Below are 18,916 nucleotides of genomic sequence, written 5' to 3'. Positions count from 1 at the left end.
AAAGTATTTATTAAGTTCTTCAGCTATTTCCTTATCTCCCATCATGAGCCTTCCTGCATGAATTTGGAGTGGCCCAATTTCTACTTTTGCCTCTTGTTTGTTTGTTATGTATTGAAAGACACTTTTACTATCATTTCTAATATTACCGGCTAGCCTACCTTCATATTTGATCCTCTCTTTCCTTACTTTTCTCTTTGTTGTCCTTTGTTTGGTTTTGCAGTCTTCCCAATCTTCTGATTTTGCAGTGCTCTTGGCCACTTTATAGGCTCTCTCTTTTTCTATGATACATTTCCTGACTTCCTTTGTTAGCCATGGCTGTCAACCCCATCCACTATTGCATAAATGCTGCACCCCCTCTCCCCCACCCCCGCCGGCTTCACACTTCACTTCAGCTCCCATGAGTCATCTACACTTGAAACCTTAGGCAGCACGGTGGCACAGTGGTTAGCACTGCTGCCTCACAGCGCCAGAGACCCGGGTTCAATTCCCGACTCAGGCGACTGACTGTGTGGAGTTTGCACATTCTCCCCGTGTCTGCGTGGGTTTCCTCCGGGTGCTCCGGTTTCCTCCCACATCACAAAGATGTGCGGGTCAGGTGAATTGGCCGTGCTAAATTGCCCGTAGTGTTAGGTTGTAGGGGTATGGGTGGGTTGCGCTTCGGCGGGTCGGTGTGGACTTGTTGGGCCGAAGGGCCTGTTTCCACACTGTAAGTAATCTAATCTAATCTAATCTTAGCTTGCTTTCTCTCCATGGATACTGTCTGAACCACTGTACTCTCCAGTGTTTTGTTTAAAGTCCCACAAGCTCTGTAGATGTCTAATAATGTCTCTTAACAGGTTGATTAGAAGAGAAAAGATGACGCTAGATTTACAGGAGGCTATTGACATGAAATGTAGAAAGCTAAGGAGCAATTTGAAAATAAGGAAGGGAGCTAGGATGTGGACAGTAGAGCTTTTGGATAAGCAAAATTTTATGTAGAGAGGAAGCTGAGAGATCAGCCAGAAAATGAATTAAAGTAATCAGGTTTACTGATAATAATGGTGTGAGCAAGATTTCAGATAAGCTACGGAGATGCAGAGATGATTATGTTATGGAAGTGCAAATGGCCACATTAGTGATGCTGAAGCTCAGTTCAGGGTGTCAAAGTTGCAAAAAAAATTTCAATCTCCAAGAAGATGACTACAAAACAGAGTTGATATTGATGATTGAAGTCTATGACCTTGGACTTCCCAATATTTAGTTGAAATAAGTTTCTGCCCACTCGATGATATAGCAAAAACACTGAAGGAGTCGAGAGAGGTGGTAATGAAGTGGAACCAGAAGTCAGTGTGCATTTTGAAACTGACATGTTTTCAGATGATACCACCAAGGGATAGCATGGAGGTAAGAAATAGAAAGGGGTCAAGGTTAAATTCTTTGGGTTCCAGTGTGGAAGCAGGAAGATAAGTCATAATAAGTGTTTCTCTGGCTACCACTAGGTTGATGAGAATGAATCCAGACAGTCTTCCTACCTGTAGTATAATTTAATTGTTTAGAAGGAATTTAATATTTATGCTGCTGTTATAGGGAAAATCACTAGTCTCGGCATCTGAGTTAGGGTTCAATGACAGAGTTTATTGTACAAGGAAATATCGGAGCTCCGGGGAGAGAAAGACACCAACAGCACAGTGGTCAGCTGCAATTCCTCTCTCAACCTGGAGCACATATCTTTATACATCTTGTGATACAATAGCCGGAGATGTGTTGCTGGAAAAGCGCAGCAGGTCAGGCAGCATCCAGGGAACAGGAGAATCGACGTTTCGGGCATAAGCCCTTCTTCAGGAATGAGGGCTTATGCCCGAAACGTCGATTCTCCTGTTCCCTGGATGCTGCCTGACCTGCTGCGCTTTTCCAGCAACACATCTCCGGCTCTGATCTCCAGCATCTGCAGACCTCACTTTCTCCTTGTGATACAATAGGTCAGTGCTGAGATTATTGTCTTTGTAACATGATTTGGTTTATGGCAATCATTGCAGAGTCAGTGATAGTTTGGATACAGCCATTGTCAATTCCAGTGCAGCCTTTGTTAATTTCAACACAGTTGTTGTTAGTTTCACTGCAGACATTGTCAGTTTCAATGTCTACGCGGAAGTCCATTGCTACAGTAATAGGCGCTAATTGCTCTTCCTGAGCAATTTAGATGAGAATCAGTCTAAACATTATGGCACAGACAGCAGCACACAGGGGGCTAACACCTTCAACACATTATCTGGGCTGACATCAATTGTTAAAGTTCACCTGAGAATGTAATTTTTTAAAAAAATGTTTTGTGATTTACATATGAAAGAATTGAATCTAACATGGTCATTCTAACAGATGAGAGACTTAACAAACAATCAAGGTATTTTTCAATGTATAATTTCAGTTACATCACACAGTAAACCTTTGCTATAAATTGTGTCTTATAACTGTATACTCCACAACTACTTGATGAAGGAGCAGCGCTCCGAAAGCTGGTGCTTCAAATTAAACCTGTTGGACTATAACCTGCTGTTGAGTGATTTTTAACTTTGTACACCTCAGTTCAACACCGGCACCTCCAAATCATGACCACCGTTTTCAGGCAGAATTTCCTTAATTTGAAAGATTCTCAAAATCATTCAGTTTTGAATTTTTCCTTATAAAGCTACAAAAATCAACAATGAATTGCACAAGAGCTGAAAACGTGTTGCTGGAAAAGCGCATTCCTGAAGAAGGGCTCATGCCCGAAACATCGATTCTCCTGCTCCTTGGATGCTGCCTGACCTGCTGCGCTTTTCCAGCAACACATTTTCAGCTCTGATCTCCAGCATCTGCAGCCCTCACTTTCTCCCAATGAATTGCACAACCCAATAATATTCAACAATTGATTTTCAAGTTGCAAAACTCTCCTTGTTTTTCAGTTACGGCAGTCCAACTTCTATTTCAATCTATTTTTCCAAAAACTAAAGCATGTTGTCTCTTACAGGAAATCCAAGATCTTACAAAGAGAGAAAAGTATGTTTCAACAGAACAGATGTCTTCCAGAAGAGATATTCCTGAGATTAAAGGTTTTCCAGATGATCTCACCTGAGTTAGCAGCAGAATTCTTCTGTAAAGGAAATTCAGAAAATTAATGGTTCCTCAGAGAAGATAATACACCAACAACAGTGTACCAGGAATGACGTCCAAGTGAACAATATACAAGAGATAAGAGATCCTCAATCTGATTTATAGATGTGGACGTGCCATTGTTGGACTGTGGTGGGCAAGGTCAGAAGTCACATTAGGTTATAGTCCAACAGGTTTATTTGAAATTACAAGCTTTTGGAGAGCTGTTCCTTCATTAGATGTCAATGTTCAGAATCAATGAGGTCAGTCTTCAAGCAATCTACCTCTCATCTCCCAAGTCTGAAGAGAGTGGAGGGTTCTGGGGAAATTGTGAACTATCTAGACCTGAATTTGTGAAGTCAGAGGTTTGGGGAGATGGGTAATAATAAATGTATCATAGTTAATTGCAAGATTGCATAACTGATTAACTGTGGGGGATAACAACTTGGGGTTAGAAGTATTTTAAAAATGATGGCTCAGAAGGAGTTAATGTTTATGTTGAACTGGTGTCCACCAATTAGATAATGTCACACATCTGAGTTCCTGAGAGAAGCTAACTGGTCTGCACAGCTTCTGATAGTCCTAAGTAATTCTGTGGAACAAAGTAATCTAAACTGTAACTATTGCTATCATGCGAATAAAAAACTACCTTGTTAGGTAAAACAAGTGCTCTTTTGTTTGGACTCACAATTTTGATTTCCTTTAATTTTGTTTTCTTCTGCACTGACCTTCGAGGTCCGTGCGCAGCAGAGCCTGAAATCAGTCCTAGAAATTGTACGGCACACTGATAGGTCTGTTCGGACCCTCGGTGTGACTACGCAACTACCCAGATTAGAGGAAACATGCTCACACAGTGGTTCTATCCTCTACTACTGATAATTAGACAGGCCCTAAATTTAGCAAGTAAAAACTGAAATAACTGCGGATGCTGTAAATCAGAAATAAAAACAGAAATTTCTGGAAATGCTCAGCAAGTATGGTAGCATCTGTGGAGAGAAATCAGAATTAAGGTCCCTAGGACAGACCATTCCTGGATTTAGCATACTGGCGGCCACAAACTATCCAAACCAGAATACAACACTATTCCAACTAAGAAACATAGGTGTTGGAATAGGAATGCATTTATTTATTTTTCTAATTATTCCTATGATTTGTAATGCTGGACATTTTATTTTACCCCTTAAGAATTTGTACTTAATAATCTATAACTAAGCACCTTTGTATCTAAGTGGCGACTTGTAAACTTTTCACTGTAATCATGAGTACGTGTGACAATAAAACTAATAATATCTCTAATTTTAGTAGAACCATATGGAATTGTGCGCAAAGGTAAATAAAACAGAAAGAGATTAATCTGCAAATTAGGCAATATTAATTAACATATATTCACGATAATAGTCCAAACTGTGAATTACTCTATTTCTGCACTGCCATCTCGACTGTGAACACCAGCAAAGTTCGCACCATCGGAAGCTCACGCAGCCTGAGTTGAGACTGGTAAACGCGCAGGCGCAGTGGCAGCGGCAGCTGGCGGTAATGGCGGCGTCGGAAAGAAGTACCAAGGAGAAGCTGTTGGCCCTGCTGGATGATCTGGAAGTGCTGTGTCGGTAAGAGGCCGAACTTTAAAATGTTTTTTTTTTTGCGTCCCGAGGAGTGGATTGTGTCTATTTCTTTTATTTAGAAGGGATTTCCGACTCTGGGCTCCAACGTCCGGTGACCTCTGAATGAGAGAAAATGTCAGCTATTTCTGACAAACATTGGAAGAGGGATGTGGAAGGAATCTCTAGAGCACCGAATCTGGATAAAAGGTGATGGGATGGGAGAAAACATTTGTTGGGGTGGGAATGTAAGGCAAAGCAAAGGAAAAGCGAGGACGGAAATGGGAGTTTAGGAAGCCAGTTGAGCCCTGGATGTCAAAAGATGGAAAGCTGGCATTTCAGAATAATCCAGATAATGATTCGAATCCCACCAAACCAGTGTAAGATTCTGTATTAATTTCAAAATAAATTAAACATTGGTGTCAGTAAAAATGACCGTGGACCTGATTGTTGTAAAAATCCAATTAGTTCAGTTTATACATTTAAAGGTGGGAACTTGTTTCTGTGATTCCAGTCATGCATTCATACGGTTGATTCGTCTAACTGTCCTTCTAAGCGGGTGTATCAAGATACTCACTAATCACGAGGGCCAGTCTCAGAGTGGCATAATAAATAAAAACCGAAAGAACTGCGGATGCTGTAAATCAGAATCAAAAACAGAAGTTGCTGGAAAAACTCAGCAGGTCTGTCAGCATCTGTGCAGAGAAATCAGAGCACAAGCTGGAAGAACAACATCTCATTTTCCGCTTAGGGACCCTGCAGATCTCTGGACTCAATATCACGTTCAATATTCAGGGCCTGACCTCTCCCATGTCCTCGCCCCCTCCTTCACACATCAGGCCTTGTCATCCCATAGTCTGCCATTCATACTATGTATCATTAGCCACTAACAGTTTCCATTAACAGCTATTCACCCTCCTAGCCAGATTGTTATGTACTCCTTTGTCTGTCCAACTATTCTTGTCTCTCTTTGGGCTCTAGCCCCACCTATCATTTGCCCTTTACCCACCCTATCTTCTGCATATAAATCAACATTTTCCAAGCTACCGTCAGTTCTGAGGAAGGGTCATCGGATTAGAAATGTTAACTCTGATTTCTCTTCACAGATGCTGCCAGACCTGCTGAGCCCCCCCACCCTATCTTCTGCATATAAATCAACATTTTCCAAGCTCCGTCAGTTCTGAGGAAGGGTCACCCGACCAGAAATGTTAACTCTGATTTCTCTTCACAGATGCTGCCAGACCTGCTGAGCTTTTCCAGCAACTTCTGTTTTTGTTAGGGATAATAAATGCCACTTGCACCCCCAATAATTCATTTGACTTATACAGTGTTGTTTCTTTGGTTGTCCTATTGATTTGCTACTCTAACCTCCAATGGGAATTTGTAAAATTCTGTTGAAATTCTATCCCCATTTGTGAGATTCATATACAGTGCAGAAAAGGCCCTTTGGCCCATTGAGTCTGCACTCATATAACTACAAGTAAAAGTACACAAATTCCAATTTCCTACACTTGGAATCATAGAGTCCAACAGCACAGAGACAGGCTCTTTGGCCAAAACTGGTCCATGCCAATCAAAATGTCTGTCCACGCTAACTCCATTTCCCTGCACTTGGCTCATATCTTTCAAATTCTTTCCTATCCATGTATTTGTCCATGTATTTGTCCATTTGTTTAAATGCTGTTAATGTACTTGCCTCAACCACTTCCGCTGGCAGCTCATTCCATATGCGTACCACCCTCTGCATAAAAATTTGTCCTATATCCTTGAATGTTTGAAGTACTCATCCAAATATTTTTTAAAGGTCCTAAGGTTTCTAGTCTCCACTACCATCCCAGTCAGTGCATTTCAGACTCCTACCAGTTGCTGAGTTTCCCAAGTTCCCTCTGAATCTCCTGCCCCTTACTCTAAAACAATGCTTTCTTGTGATTGACCCCTCAACCAAGGGGTTGCTCTCTATTCATCTGTCCATAACCCTCATAATCTTATACACTTCAATCATGACCCCTCTCAGACTTCTTGCTCTAAAGAAAACAATTCAAGCCTACATAATCTCTCAATTTCTCCATCCCAGGCGACCTCCTGGTGAACCTTCTCTGTACCCCCTCTAGTGATATCACATCCTTCCTCTGACAAGGTGATCACAGCTGCACAAAGTACTCCAGTTGTAGCCTGACCAACGCTCTGTGCAACTTCAACATTACGTCCTTGCTATTATACTTCATGCCACAACTGAAGAAAGCAAGTGTCCCATATGCCTTCTTAACTATCCTATTCATTGTTCTGCTGACCTCAAGGGCCTGTAAATAATTAAACCAAGACCTCTCTGCTGTTCTAAGATACCCAGTATCATTAAATATTCTTGTTTCTTCTTCCAAAGTGCAGTTAAATACCATTTGCCACTGGTCCATCCATCTGACCAACCCATCTATATCTTCCTGTAAGCTACAACCATCGTCTTCACTATTAACACAGATGTTTGTAGACAGTATTAGGCAGATTTTTAAAATGATTCAAGGGTGACGTGAACTATTAACAGCTATTAACTTTTTAAAAGTTGAGGTATTTTTCACATTATGGCTAAATATTGAGGGGCAATTGCATTTCTACTTAAGTCCTTCGTTTTATTGGCAGCTTGATTGAATGCCTTGAAAGAATTGAAGCAATCAAAAACCTTGGACATAGGACAGCATTTACACTAAATTAGCTGAAACCTGACATGGTGAATATATGCACTAGGTCATTCTCTTTCCTTTTTAGTATGTCATTTTTTTCTGCTTTTAAAAAAAACGATATTTGAATAACCATAATATTTCATCTTTGCTCACTGTTTCTTTTTGCCAAGAGAGAAATGTTACCTTTGGACATTACTTATGACAAACAATATTGAGGCATAGCATTTCTGTTTTCATGAACGTGCCTAGCTCTGCATTTTTCACAAAAGTAATGATCATCACACTGGTGCTCTCCATCCATGCCTTATCCAGCTGATCATTCACTTTGTTTGAACCTGGGCTTTAAGCTTCATCAAACGGTTTGTCATTTGGGGTTGGGAGTGGAGGTGGGAGGGAAATTAATAGCGTGTCTCACTTGACATCTTTATCTAAACTATATTGTATCTAAGAAATACATAAAAGTACATTACGTGACATTTCAGTTTTCCTCTTGATTTTACATGAAATGTACATAAGATGCTGCCTCACAGCGCCAGAGACCTGGGTTCAATTCCCGCCTCAGGCGACTGACTGTGTGGAACTATATTGTATCTAAGAAATACATAAAAGTACATTACGTGACATTTCAGTTTTCCTCTTGATTTTACATGAAATGTACAAAAGATCAGTTTCTTTCAACGTGATAGAGTGGCACCCTGAGGTACCTCTCACAATTCGAATTACCGCTCATATTTACAACATTTCGCTTGATATTCACATTTGTCAGTAGGAACCACTGTTAGTTTGTGTCAAGTGCACATGAGCAACAGGCTATGTTGCAGCATTATAAATAAAGCACTGGAAGCCTCGTTGTTGATGAGACAAAATAGATTTTATAGAGGAAGCAGGTACAACAATGAATGTCTCTGGTCTCTGCTGGTCGTAAAGATTTTGCCTGAAGTAAGTTTAAGAATTTTTTACAGTTATTCCTGGATGTGAGAACACAACACTAAAGTACTTATGATGTGACAAAAAAAAATCTATTAATTGAGCCAGTCAATAATGTTGACTGACCTACAAAATATTAGATTGGTGCAGTAGAATATGCTGTTTCAAATTGTTGCCGTGTTAATTCAGAACAGACTTAGAGGAACACTTTCTTTACTTCTGACTACGCCATATTTAACCCGGGAGTACTTCATGTTATTGTTGGTTGTAAAAAAAGTGTTATCTTTTGCAGTGCTGACATCATTTCAGCTTGATGAATGCATAAAGTAATATGAATATGTATGGCCTGGTTAGTGAAAGGTGTTTTTTTCCAAGACCAGGAGTCATAAGTTTATTTCCTTTCTAATATTATTCCTTTTTGTCCTTAGGGAATTAATTGAGCTGCTTGCATTATCCAGAAACCAGAAAATTGCACAAGCAGGAGAGGAAAATCAGGTGAGGAATGAAAGATAAAACCCAAAAGAACTGAGGATGTTTTAAATCAAAAACAAAACCAGAAGTTCTGAGGAAAGGTTAACTCTGATTCCTCTCCACAGATGGTGCCAGACCTGCTGAGCTTTTCCAGCAGTTTACGTTTTATTAAGGAATGAAAGACGCCTACCTTAGGCAAAGCATTTAATCTTGAATTATTTCTAAGACACTGACACTCCCATCACTGTAGGAACAGTTGCTGTTCATTCAACCCTCACTGTAGCTGCCGGTTTGTGTCCAATTGTTGTTGCCTCTGTTGGCAGGGTGGAGTTTTTCTGTATCCGAAGTACTATATTAAATCCCATTTTGTAAAACTGCCTATTTATTATCACTTTGGATGAGAGTAAGTGGAGTCATTAATAAATACATCCATTGCCAATGAGGAAATGGCTTTATCCACAGAGGCGTTAACATTCCTGACTCCTCTGCAACCCCCCTCCCACCCAATTCTCACACTGCCACAATCTATAATATGTCAGACCATGAAAATAAATGATCTTATTTAAATACTATTTTATCCCCAGCATGCTAAGGTTTCATTCAGAGACCATCTCCCATATCAGCGGATTAGGTCATTGATAACTGGACTCAAACCTGCGGATGTTTTGAATTATATGAGTTTTAATTTCTTAAGTATCGCATGTTTCCGTGATTGGCTTGTATTTAATTAAAATGTGTTTTGCTTGATTTTTTTACCAAAAATATAATCAACTCTCCTCATTTCCTACATTAGTGGAACAAAGGAAGTAGGAGCAAGGTTAGGCCAGTTGGCCTGAGAAACCTGTTCTACCACTGAAACAAATTGTTTATCACTGTTCCATTTTGTCCATTATCCTTACATCCCTGATGTTATTCATATCCAGAAATCTGTTGATTTGTGTCTTGAATATGCTCAAAAATTGAGCTTCCACAGACTTTGGGTTAGAGAATTCAAGAGGTTCACAGCCCTCTAAGTTAATAAATTATTTTTAATCTTGTTCTTGGTGGCATTCCCTTTATTCTGAGAATATGTCATTGTTTCCAGACTCACCAGCTATGAGAAATATTCCTCAATATCTCCCACGTCACATCCTGTAAGAATTTTCTAAGTTTCAATACAATTACCTATCATTCTTTGAAACTGTAGCAAATAAAATTCCAATTTCTTTAATCACTTCTCATAAGACACTTCTGTCAGGCAAGCGAATTGTCAAGTAAATCTCTGTTGCACTCCCTCTGTCAAACACATCCTTTGATAAGGAGACTAAACAAAACTCTACACTGTACTGCAGGTGTAATCTCACCAGGGTTCCATATAATTACAGTCAGACAACTTTACTCCTGTATTCAAGGAGACTAACATGCTATTTTCCTTCCTAATCATTTGATGTACTTGTACCCCAGTTTTTGTAAATCATGAACAAAGACACCTTTTGACAGCAACTCTTCCCAAACTCTTATCATTTAAGAAATACCTCACCTTTCTGTTTTATCAATCAAAATTTTAAATGTTTGATTTGTCTGGATAGCATACAAAATGATACTTTTCACTGTATCTTGGTGTATGTGACAATAATAAATCAAATCAAAATTGATAACTTCACACGTATTCATGTTTTATTCTATCTGCCATGTTGTAGGCCTTTCACTCCTCTCAAATTAAATTCCAACCTCATTTTATGGTGTCAATAAATTTTGAAATTTTACATTTGATCCCACATATCTATCAGGTTGCTATGACACAACTGTTAACTCACTCACTGAAACAGCCTGTCATTCTGAGACTCACACATATATTCCTATTTCCTGCATGTATACAACTCTCAATCTATAGCAATAAATTATCCACAATTCTATGTGCTTTAATTTTGTTTACTAATTTCCTTTATTGGATCTTTACTGGAAGTTTTCTAAAAATGCAAATACCACTACTAGCTTTGGATGCTGGGAATCTTATTTATTGAAATTTCCTGATACTTCTTCATTCTTTGAATTGTCAGAGCATGCTAATAAATAATGGGTAAGGTAGAAATAAAAACTTGTTTTGATTAAGGACTGTACCAGTGCTTGAAATACTCAGGATGGTCACTGGATCCTTCCTGGAAAACAGCCAAGTCACCTATGAAAGTTCAATCATTAGAGCAACTCTTCTGGGAAAAGTCATTGCTGTAGTGGAATAGTTAGAATTGATGAAGAGCTGCTCCTTGAATCACAGGTTAAGTTCGCTTTCTTGAGCTTGCTGCTGAGGGATTCACCATGAATCCCTCAGCAGCAAACCTGAGAAAAGCAAAATGTGATTGGAGGAGGAATGTTGTGGTGAGTGGTGGTGGAAACAAATTCTGTTCAGGCCGGAGCAGTGCCAATTTAGGGATGCTAATGTGATCAAAACCAGAGAAAACATGGCTACAGGCCTGAGCAAGTAGGGCCACAATTAGGTGGTCAGGGAAAGTGGGACTGGGAGGAAGTACTGGTCAATGTAGGACTGCAAAGCCAAAGACAGTGTAGCCTGAGAGGGGTGGGAAGCAAGGCCAGAGACTGAAGATTGGTGCAAAGGGATTGAGGAGAGGGACTTCAAAGTCAGAAAATGAAGAGAAAGGGACTGCAAAAGTGGAGATGGGGGAGAAGTACTGCAAACACGAGAGAGTCTTAGACTTCTTACCAAATGAAGAGTCAAATGTTTGGATATTGCTTTGTTGATTATGCTCAATTAGTTAATATTTGAAGCTTTATTTCATAAAGATACACATGTGCCATGAAGTCTTACATTGTCTTGTATACAGTCACTTGTTTCAATTTAAATACTGTAGTGTTCGAAATTAATGCTCTTATTAAAAGTTGTGGCTTCAAGTTTAGTGGAGCAGTGATGAATATTAAGTGGCTCGATAGTTAGTACTGCTACCTCACAGCGCCAGGAACCTGGGTTCGATTCCACCCTTGGGCAACTGTCTGCATTGGGTTTGCACATTCTCCCGTGTGTGCATGGGTTTCTGCCAAGTGCACTGGTTTTCTCCCACAGTCCAAAGATGTGCAAGTTAGGTGGATTGACCATGCAAAATTGCCCATAATGTTCAGGGATGTTCAGGAATTGGGTAGGGGGATGGGCCTGGGTGGGATGCTGTTCAGAGGATCTGTGTGGACCAGTTGGGCTGAATGGTCTGCATCCACACTGTCGGGATTCTATTCTACTCATTCTATTCTGTTTTATATTTTGAATTCTTCCAGTTATGCTTCTGTGCAAGTGCAGATATCCCATATATCAACACAAATGCCAAAGGCAATGTTACTATAAGACTGTTTCACCTAATAAAGGTGTTAGTGTGAATTTAAGGAGAGCCTCCGCATACAAAAAGTAGCCCTCAAATCTGAAGAGGAGTTCTCTAAAATGAAAAGATATTTGACCCTGGACTGCACAAATTATTTGCGTATGTCATGTCTATTCATTTGTTTTAATACAGCAGCTGACATTGAGTATTCTTGTTGAGGCACAAATAAAACAGTCTTTCTAAGAAGAAAACTTGCGTCCAGATTGACTAACAAATTGGTGACTGTTACTTAGTGTAATGATGTAAGTGTAAATGCATTGCTTGGCATAATTGCTTCCAATGTTTCCGTATTATTATTGTTTCCAGCTACAGCTTATTATGGCACATGATGAGTATATGTTTCTGCTCATTGGGGTATGTAAAACTGGATGCCATTTAAAAATAAGGGGTCACCTATTTAAGACGGAGATGAAGGAAATTTCTTCTTCTCTTAGAGGGAACGTTAGTCTTTGGAATTCTCTTCCACTGATATAGTGGAGGCTGGATCATCAAATATATTCAAGGCTAATTTTGATCTAAAACAGAGAGGGGCAGCAGGAAGGAAGTTACAAACCGATGAATCATGATCTTATTAAACAGTGAGCAAGTTCAATGGACCCCTGAATGGCTTATTCTAGTTCCTATTTCTTATAATACTAAAATCCAGTAAGTATGAAAATAATGGCATAAAGAATCTCAGAACAGCATTCTACCACCAACTTTCAAAACCAGTTAGTTCAAGTATTTGAATAATGCCAGTCAATTGTAGTATTAGTTTAAATAACTTCTTAAAATGTAGTATTTGTTTTTCAGATCCTGGATCTGTTGATTCAGAAAGATGGAGAATTCCAAGAAATAGTAAGAGTAGCAATAGAACAAGGCAAGATTCAAGAGGAAATGCATCTTCTGGAGAAAGAGGTCGAAAAAAGAGATGGTGACATCCAGCAGTTACAGAAACAGCTCAAAGAGGCTGAACACATATTAGTGAGTTACAGCTACTTGGAAATGTACAATTTTCACAGATCTTAAAATCTGGAGCAGATTTTACCATTGAATATTGGGGATTGGCAGATAATTGAAGTTTCCCTTTTTTTCACTTTACTTTTCTAAGGTTTCAGTCAGATGTTGTCAATGAATCTAATCAAGTTCCCAAAATGTAAAAGTGGAACACTTTTTTTTTCTACTTCATAAATCTCTTTATTCTTGTTGACTTGGTTTCATTGAGCTACAGAACTGGTTACAACACAGTTGGAAGATATTCGGTCCTCAAATCAAAGCTCCCTTCAAGACCAATTTAACCAAAACTTCAGCCTGTAACTTTATAAATTTTTTCACTTTGTGCTTATCCAATTTCCCCTTGAAAAACCCAGATGAATCTCCCTCCATGCCCCCATCAATCAGTGAATTATAGATTTCAAACACTTTTTGATGTCACTTCTGGTTCTTTTGCCAAACACTTCAAATAGGTGTCATTTGGTTTCTCACCCTTTGACCATTGGGAACGGTTTCGCTATATCTAATGTTTAGACCCTTATTCGTTGTGAACACCTCTGTCACATCTGCTCTCACCTTATCTTCTCTAAGAACAACAACTTGAGCCTATCCACTTTAACCAGGAAGTGAAGTGTCTCATCCCTAGAACCATTCTCGTAAATATTTTCTGCACCCAGTTTGATGCCTTCACATCCTTCATAACACGTGGCACTCAGAATTAGATGCAATACTCTACCAAGGCTGAATTACTATCTACTCTTTTTTTTAAAAGTCATCATAAGCTCCTTTCTTTTGCAATCTGCTCTGCCACCTTCAACACTTTGTGGACATATAACTCCTGAAGTCCCTCTGCTCCTACATAGTGCAGCTCTTTTTCTTTCCTACCAAAATGCACCACATCACACTTCTATAAATTAAATTTCCCCTGCTGCATATCCACGCATTCCATCAGCCTGGCTGTGTCAACTTTTTTCACCAATTTCCTCACAGTTCACAGTATTTTCAAGTTTTATGCCATCTGCAAATTCTGAAATTGTGCTGAATACAACCAAGTCTAAATCATACATAAATTCAAAAAAATGTAATGGTCCTACCTAGTACATATGCTTGGAAGACTCCACTAAGAATATAAGAAAGGTTTGCTGACCCCATTAGTGTGTGCACTAGCAGTGATGTTTCTCATAAATATATTTAAACAGAGTAAGTAATATATAAAAATGAAGATGTGAGAATATATATATAGTGTAAGAAAAAGTGTTAAACATAGAATTTTAATTTTAATAATCAGCTTAATATTGCATATCCCTATACATTTGTGAATAATTAGTGAGAATACGCTGTCAGTGCAGATTATTTGGATATTTGATGTCAGCAAGTATATTGTATTGCAGAAGAATGTGTGTGAAAGAAACCATGCAAAATGTTCATAAAATTTTGGTAACTGTAAATTATCAACTCCATTATCATGGCTATCTATGCTAAGAATTTGATGCAGATGGTAAGAGGATATAGTCCATATCAGTTAGTTTTTGGTTGAAATCCTGAAGTTCAGTCATTAATAAGCGATCAGCCCCCAGCTTGGGAGGGATTTTCAATTAGTCTACTTTTTTCAAAACATGTTCTTCCCCACAGTCACTGTCTCAGCTTGCTCTGCATTTTTATGCTATCCATTTTTGTCCTTCATGTATCTAATTCAGAAGCCTAACCTCCTCTTATCCTGGACATTTAATCAGTTATATTTTCCAACTACTGTACATGCAACAGTTCCATTCTCCACTGATTAGCCCCTTCAGATAAACTTTTGGCTTCTATTGCCCATTAGTATTGATGGCTGACTTTTTGAACATCAGAACTTTTTTTTTCATTCAACAAGCTATCAATTACGAAAGTCTGATTCTTTTGGCTGTACTACATATCATCATGAGACATACCTTGTTCCTCCTTACTTTCAATCTATCATTTTTTCCAGATACATAGGACAGTACCATAAGTTGAATGCTTGTCTTTATTATCAGACTAATTACTTAAGCTCATTTAAAGTCTTCAGTGGAATTATTTTCCAAGATGCCATAGAATTCACTTGAGCCCATGACTATTATATGGATACTATTTTGAGCTTCATTGCATCTTAATTTTATTTTTCAGAAATTTGCTTGGAACCTATGTTAATATGCAAGCTTAACTTAATTTTTTAAAGTTGCCCTTTCCTAAGGCTTCTCAATTAATGGGGCTGCTTAACCAGTTTAATAGTTGTTCTGGAAAAGCCACATTTAGATCTGCACTTTTAGTTGATACTTAGACAAAGTAAATTTCTACCTGTTAAATGAAGTACTAATTGTGTTCATTCTTTTCAGGCAACTGCTGTGTATCAAGCCAAAGAGAAATTAAAATCGATAGAGAAAGCAAGGAAAGGTAGACATTTTCAACTGGAAAGAAACTTTGAACTGTTGCAGCTACTGAACTGCAGAGACAATTAACGAAGGTCTAATAACAAGACTTATTTCTGAATGAAGTTGTTATAATAAAAACATAGAATATAAGAAATAGGAGTAGGATTAGGTTGTTCACCCCTTGAGCCTGCTTTGCCATTTAATAAAATCAGCCTCATTTCATTTCGGCCTCCATTCCACTTTTCTATCCGCTCTCCATAACCCTTCAACCCATTACTACTTACAAATCTGTCAATCTACTTTAAATTTATTTAATATCTCAAGATCCAATGCAATCTGGTGTGGTGGATGTCACAGATTCACAAAACGTTTGAGAGAAGTAATTTCTACTCATCTGCTTTAAATATACTACACCGTATCTTAAAACTATTTCGTTCCAGATCATAAACATTCTATTGTATGTTTTTGGATTAGTTTGTACCCTTATTCATTTTCTGATATCTCTTAAGTTCTTCTCTTGTTTTAAAACTAAATTAATGGGAATGTGGGCATCACTGGCTTAGTCAGTAGGAATAGGTGATAAATAATTCCCCTCCAGAAGGTGGTGATAAGCTGCTTTTTTAAACAGCTGTAGATCTTGCCATGAAAGGAAGTGAGTTCCAGGATTTTAACTCTGTGACAGTGATGGAACACTGATTATAGTTCCAAGTCAGGATGATGAGTGGCTTGGAGGGGAACTTGAAAAGATATTCCCATGCATATGTTACCCTTGTCCTTCTAGAAGGAGAGGCATTGTGAGTTTTTGAAGCTGCTGTTTGTGAAATCCTGTTACATAAGGGTTTCTGATAACATACCCCCTTTTGTTTTTACATTGGAGAATACAATTAAAACATCCTTGGTAGCAAGCTTTTTGTAATTCTCCTAAAGTTTTATGTAGGACTAGTTGTACTTTTTAGGGGTGGCACGGTCGCTCAGTGGTTAACAATGCTGCCTCACAGTGCCATGGACCCAAGTTTGATTCCAGCCTCGGGCGACTGTCTATGAGGAGTTTGCACATTCTCCGCATGTCTATGTCGGTTTCCTCTGGGTGCTTCGGTTTCCTCCCACAGTCCAAAGATGTGCAGGTTAGGTGAATTGGCCGTGAGAAATTGCCCATAGTGTTAGGCGCATTAGTCAGAGGGAAATGGGTCTGGATGGTTACTGTTCGGAGGGTCGGTGTGGACTTGTTGAGCCGAAGGGCCTGTTTCCACACTGTAGGGGAATCTAATCTAATCTAAATGTGTGTGTATATATTCACTACACGATGACTATAATATAATACTCATCATCAATTGTGCTTTGGATGTCTGGCGCCTTCCTGAAATGTGACCTGCAATAGAGTTAGGGTTAGTGTTCTGTCTTTTTGTGTGAGTAAATACGTTTTTTTCAAAGTTCAACATTTTTTATCTGGTTAGGTAGCTATATTTTTACTGTTTTTTTTGAAGATCAGATCAGTAAGGAGTTATGATTCTGTTTTCTTTGCAGGTGCCATCTCATCTGAAGAGCTTATTAAATATGCACATCGGATAAGTGCTAGTAATGCTGTAGCAGCCCCATTGACATGGGTTCCAGGTACCATTTTAAATATTATTGCTCATTATTTTAATAAAGAGATATTCTAGATGCATTTGCAGCTAGGAGGTCATTTTACCTGTACCACTAATCTCTGAATGGGTTGTCCATTTATTCCCATTTTGCTGCTATTTCTCCATAGCCTTTTCAAAGTTTTGTTTTTCAAATATTTATCCACTTGTATTCCTTTAAAAGCTATAGTGGATTCTGCTTGCATGACTGTTTTTGGTCTGCTATCCACTTCATCCATCTGTGCTTAGAAAAATAAATAATTTTGCAAACATTTACTTTAATTGTTTTGACGATGATCTTAAATAGTTACCAACTTGAGAATAGATTAATGTAGATTTCCCAGATTTACTTACCAAATCAATTCTGACATGTTCTATAATGGTGTATTTCTTTGATTATCTGTTGTTAAAGTACTGAGTTGCTGGATTCCTCAGAGAAAGTGGAAAGTACTTTGTGATTTCTTACCATCATTATGATATATGTAAATGATTTTTTAAAAAATCAAGAGCGTTCTAATTTCTAATGAATTATTCTGTTTAAGGCAAGTTACTATCAATATGTTTTGTGTAATGGGACAGGAACAGGAAGATTACTTCACAGTAACAATTAGACTTGTTACTGTGCTTCCAATTGTAGTATCCTGAAGAAGGGCTTATGCCCGAAATGTCGATTCTCCTGTTCCTTGGATGCTGCCTGGCCTGCTGCGCTTTTCCAGCAACACATTTTCAGCTCTGATCTCCAGCATCTGCAGTCCTCACTTTCTCCTTCCAATTGTAGTATGCCCTGCAGCCATAATTGAAAACTGTGAAGGTTGCCTGCCTGGTACCAGAGATAAAGACATCACCCCACAGCTGAGAATGAACTTTGAAGACTTGGATATGATTAATTCTTAGCATTATGCTTTTGATATAGGTGACCCCCGGAGACCTTACCCTACTGATCTGGAAATGAGGAGTGGACTTTTGGGACAGCAAAGCAACCTTTCTACCAATGGGGTGAATGGACATTTACCTGGGGATGCATTGGCTGCAGGCAGATTACCAGGTAAAAGCTGTTGACAATTTACTTAAAAAAAAAAGACAAAAGAAACTATAACTCAATGTAGGAAACTCATCTGGTGGTATTGACTATGAAGTGAGCTTAGGCCATTAGATCTTCCTAGTGAACTTACTTTGTGTCACTTCTTGATCAATGATTAAAGTTTTTTGGCAGATTTCATCTTATCCTGATTTGGTTGCTAAAGATTGTCATGAGTGGTTTATTTTTCCACTCAATGCTACATTTACTAATCACAGCTGGTGTGGTGGTAGAACTAGGAGTTAAAAAGGGGAAATCCACTTTGGATTCTAATTGTTGTACAGTAGAAATTACATTTGCATGATCATAGGAACAGGATTGGCTCTGCTGTCCATTGTGATTAGCTGTAAGCGCTCATTTCAATGTTTGTATGATTGGCCGGTTAGGTATTAGAGACTAACCAAAGATTTGAGTACTCATCCATGCATGTTATTGATCACAACAGTAAATAACTAAGGATGGTCATGTGGGCTATTTAATCAGACTATATAAATCTGCAATCTCCTTTCATCCAAACCTCTTGTTATCAAAGTAATCAACTCCTCTTGAATTACTTGTGTTTCTGTCCCCTCTAATTGTAATAATGTTCCAGAGATCAGATCATATGAAACCATTTGTACATTTGATATTTGAAGTAGTTCCTGATTTACACACACAACATGCAGTTTTGCAATGTGCATAATCAATATAATACTATGGATATTTTGGTATTT

General features: G+C 38.6%; 1 protein-coding gene across 2 annotated transcripts in view; it reads left to right on the top strand.

The window, feature by feature from the left end:
• Positions 1-4,574: 4,574 nt before the first annotated feature.
• med4 (mediator complex subunit 4) overlaps positions 4,575-18,916 on the top strand; it is a 16,724-nt gene continuing 2,382 nt past the window's right edge. The window contains exons 1-6 of one of the 2 annotated variants that reach the window (XM_043700381.1): positions 4,575-4,715; positions 8,737-8,803; positions 12,934-13,104; positions 15,468-15,525; positions 17,028-17,114; positions 18,039-18,170. In XM_043700381.1, coding sequence (XP_043556316.1) covers positions 4,645-4,715; positions 8,737-8,803; positions 12,934-13,104; positions 15,468-15,525; positions 17,028-17,114; positions 18,039-18,170 — 586 coding nt within the window. In that variant the 5' untranslated portion in view covers positions 4,575-4,644. Of the gene's footprint in view, positions 4,716-4,759; positions 4,917-8,736; positions 8,804-12,933; positions 13,105-15,467; positions 15,526-17,027; positions 17,115-18,038; positions 18,171-18,916 lie in introns of those variants that run through there. The other variant, XM_043700380.1, reaches the window with a different exon arrangement.

This window comes from Chiloscyllium plagiosum, chromosome 12 (genome assembly GCF_004010195.1).
Source record: "Chiloscyllium plagiosum isolate BGI_BamShark_2017 chromosome 12, ASM401019v2, whole genome shotgun sequence".
In the NCBI taxonomy this organism is placed as follows: domain Eukaryota; kingdom Metazoa; phylum Chordata; class Chondrichthyes; order Orectolobiformes; family Hemiscylliidae; genus Chiloscyllium; species Chiloscyllium plagiosum.
This window is presented reverse-complemented; position numbering and strand designations above follow the sequence as displayed.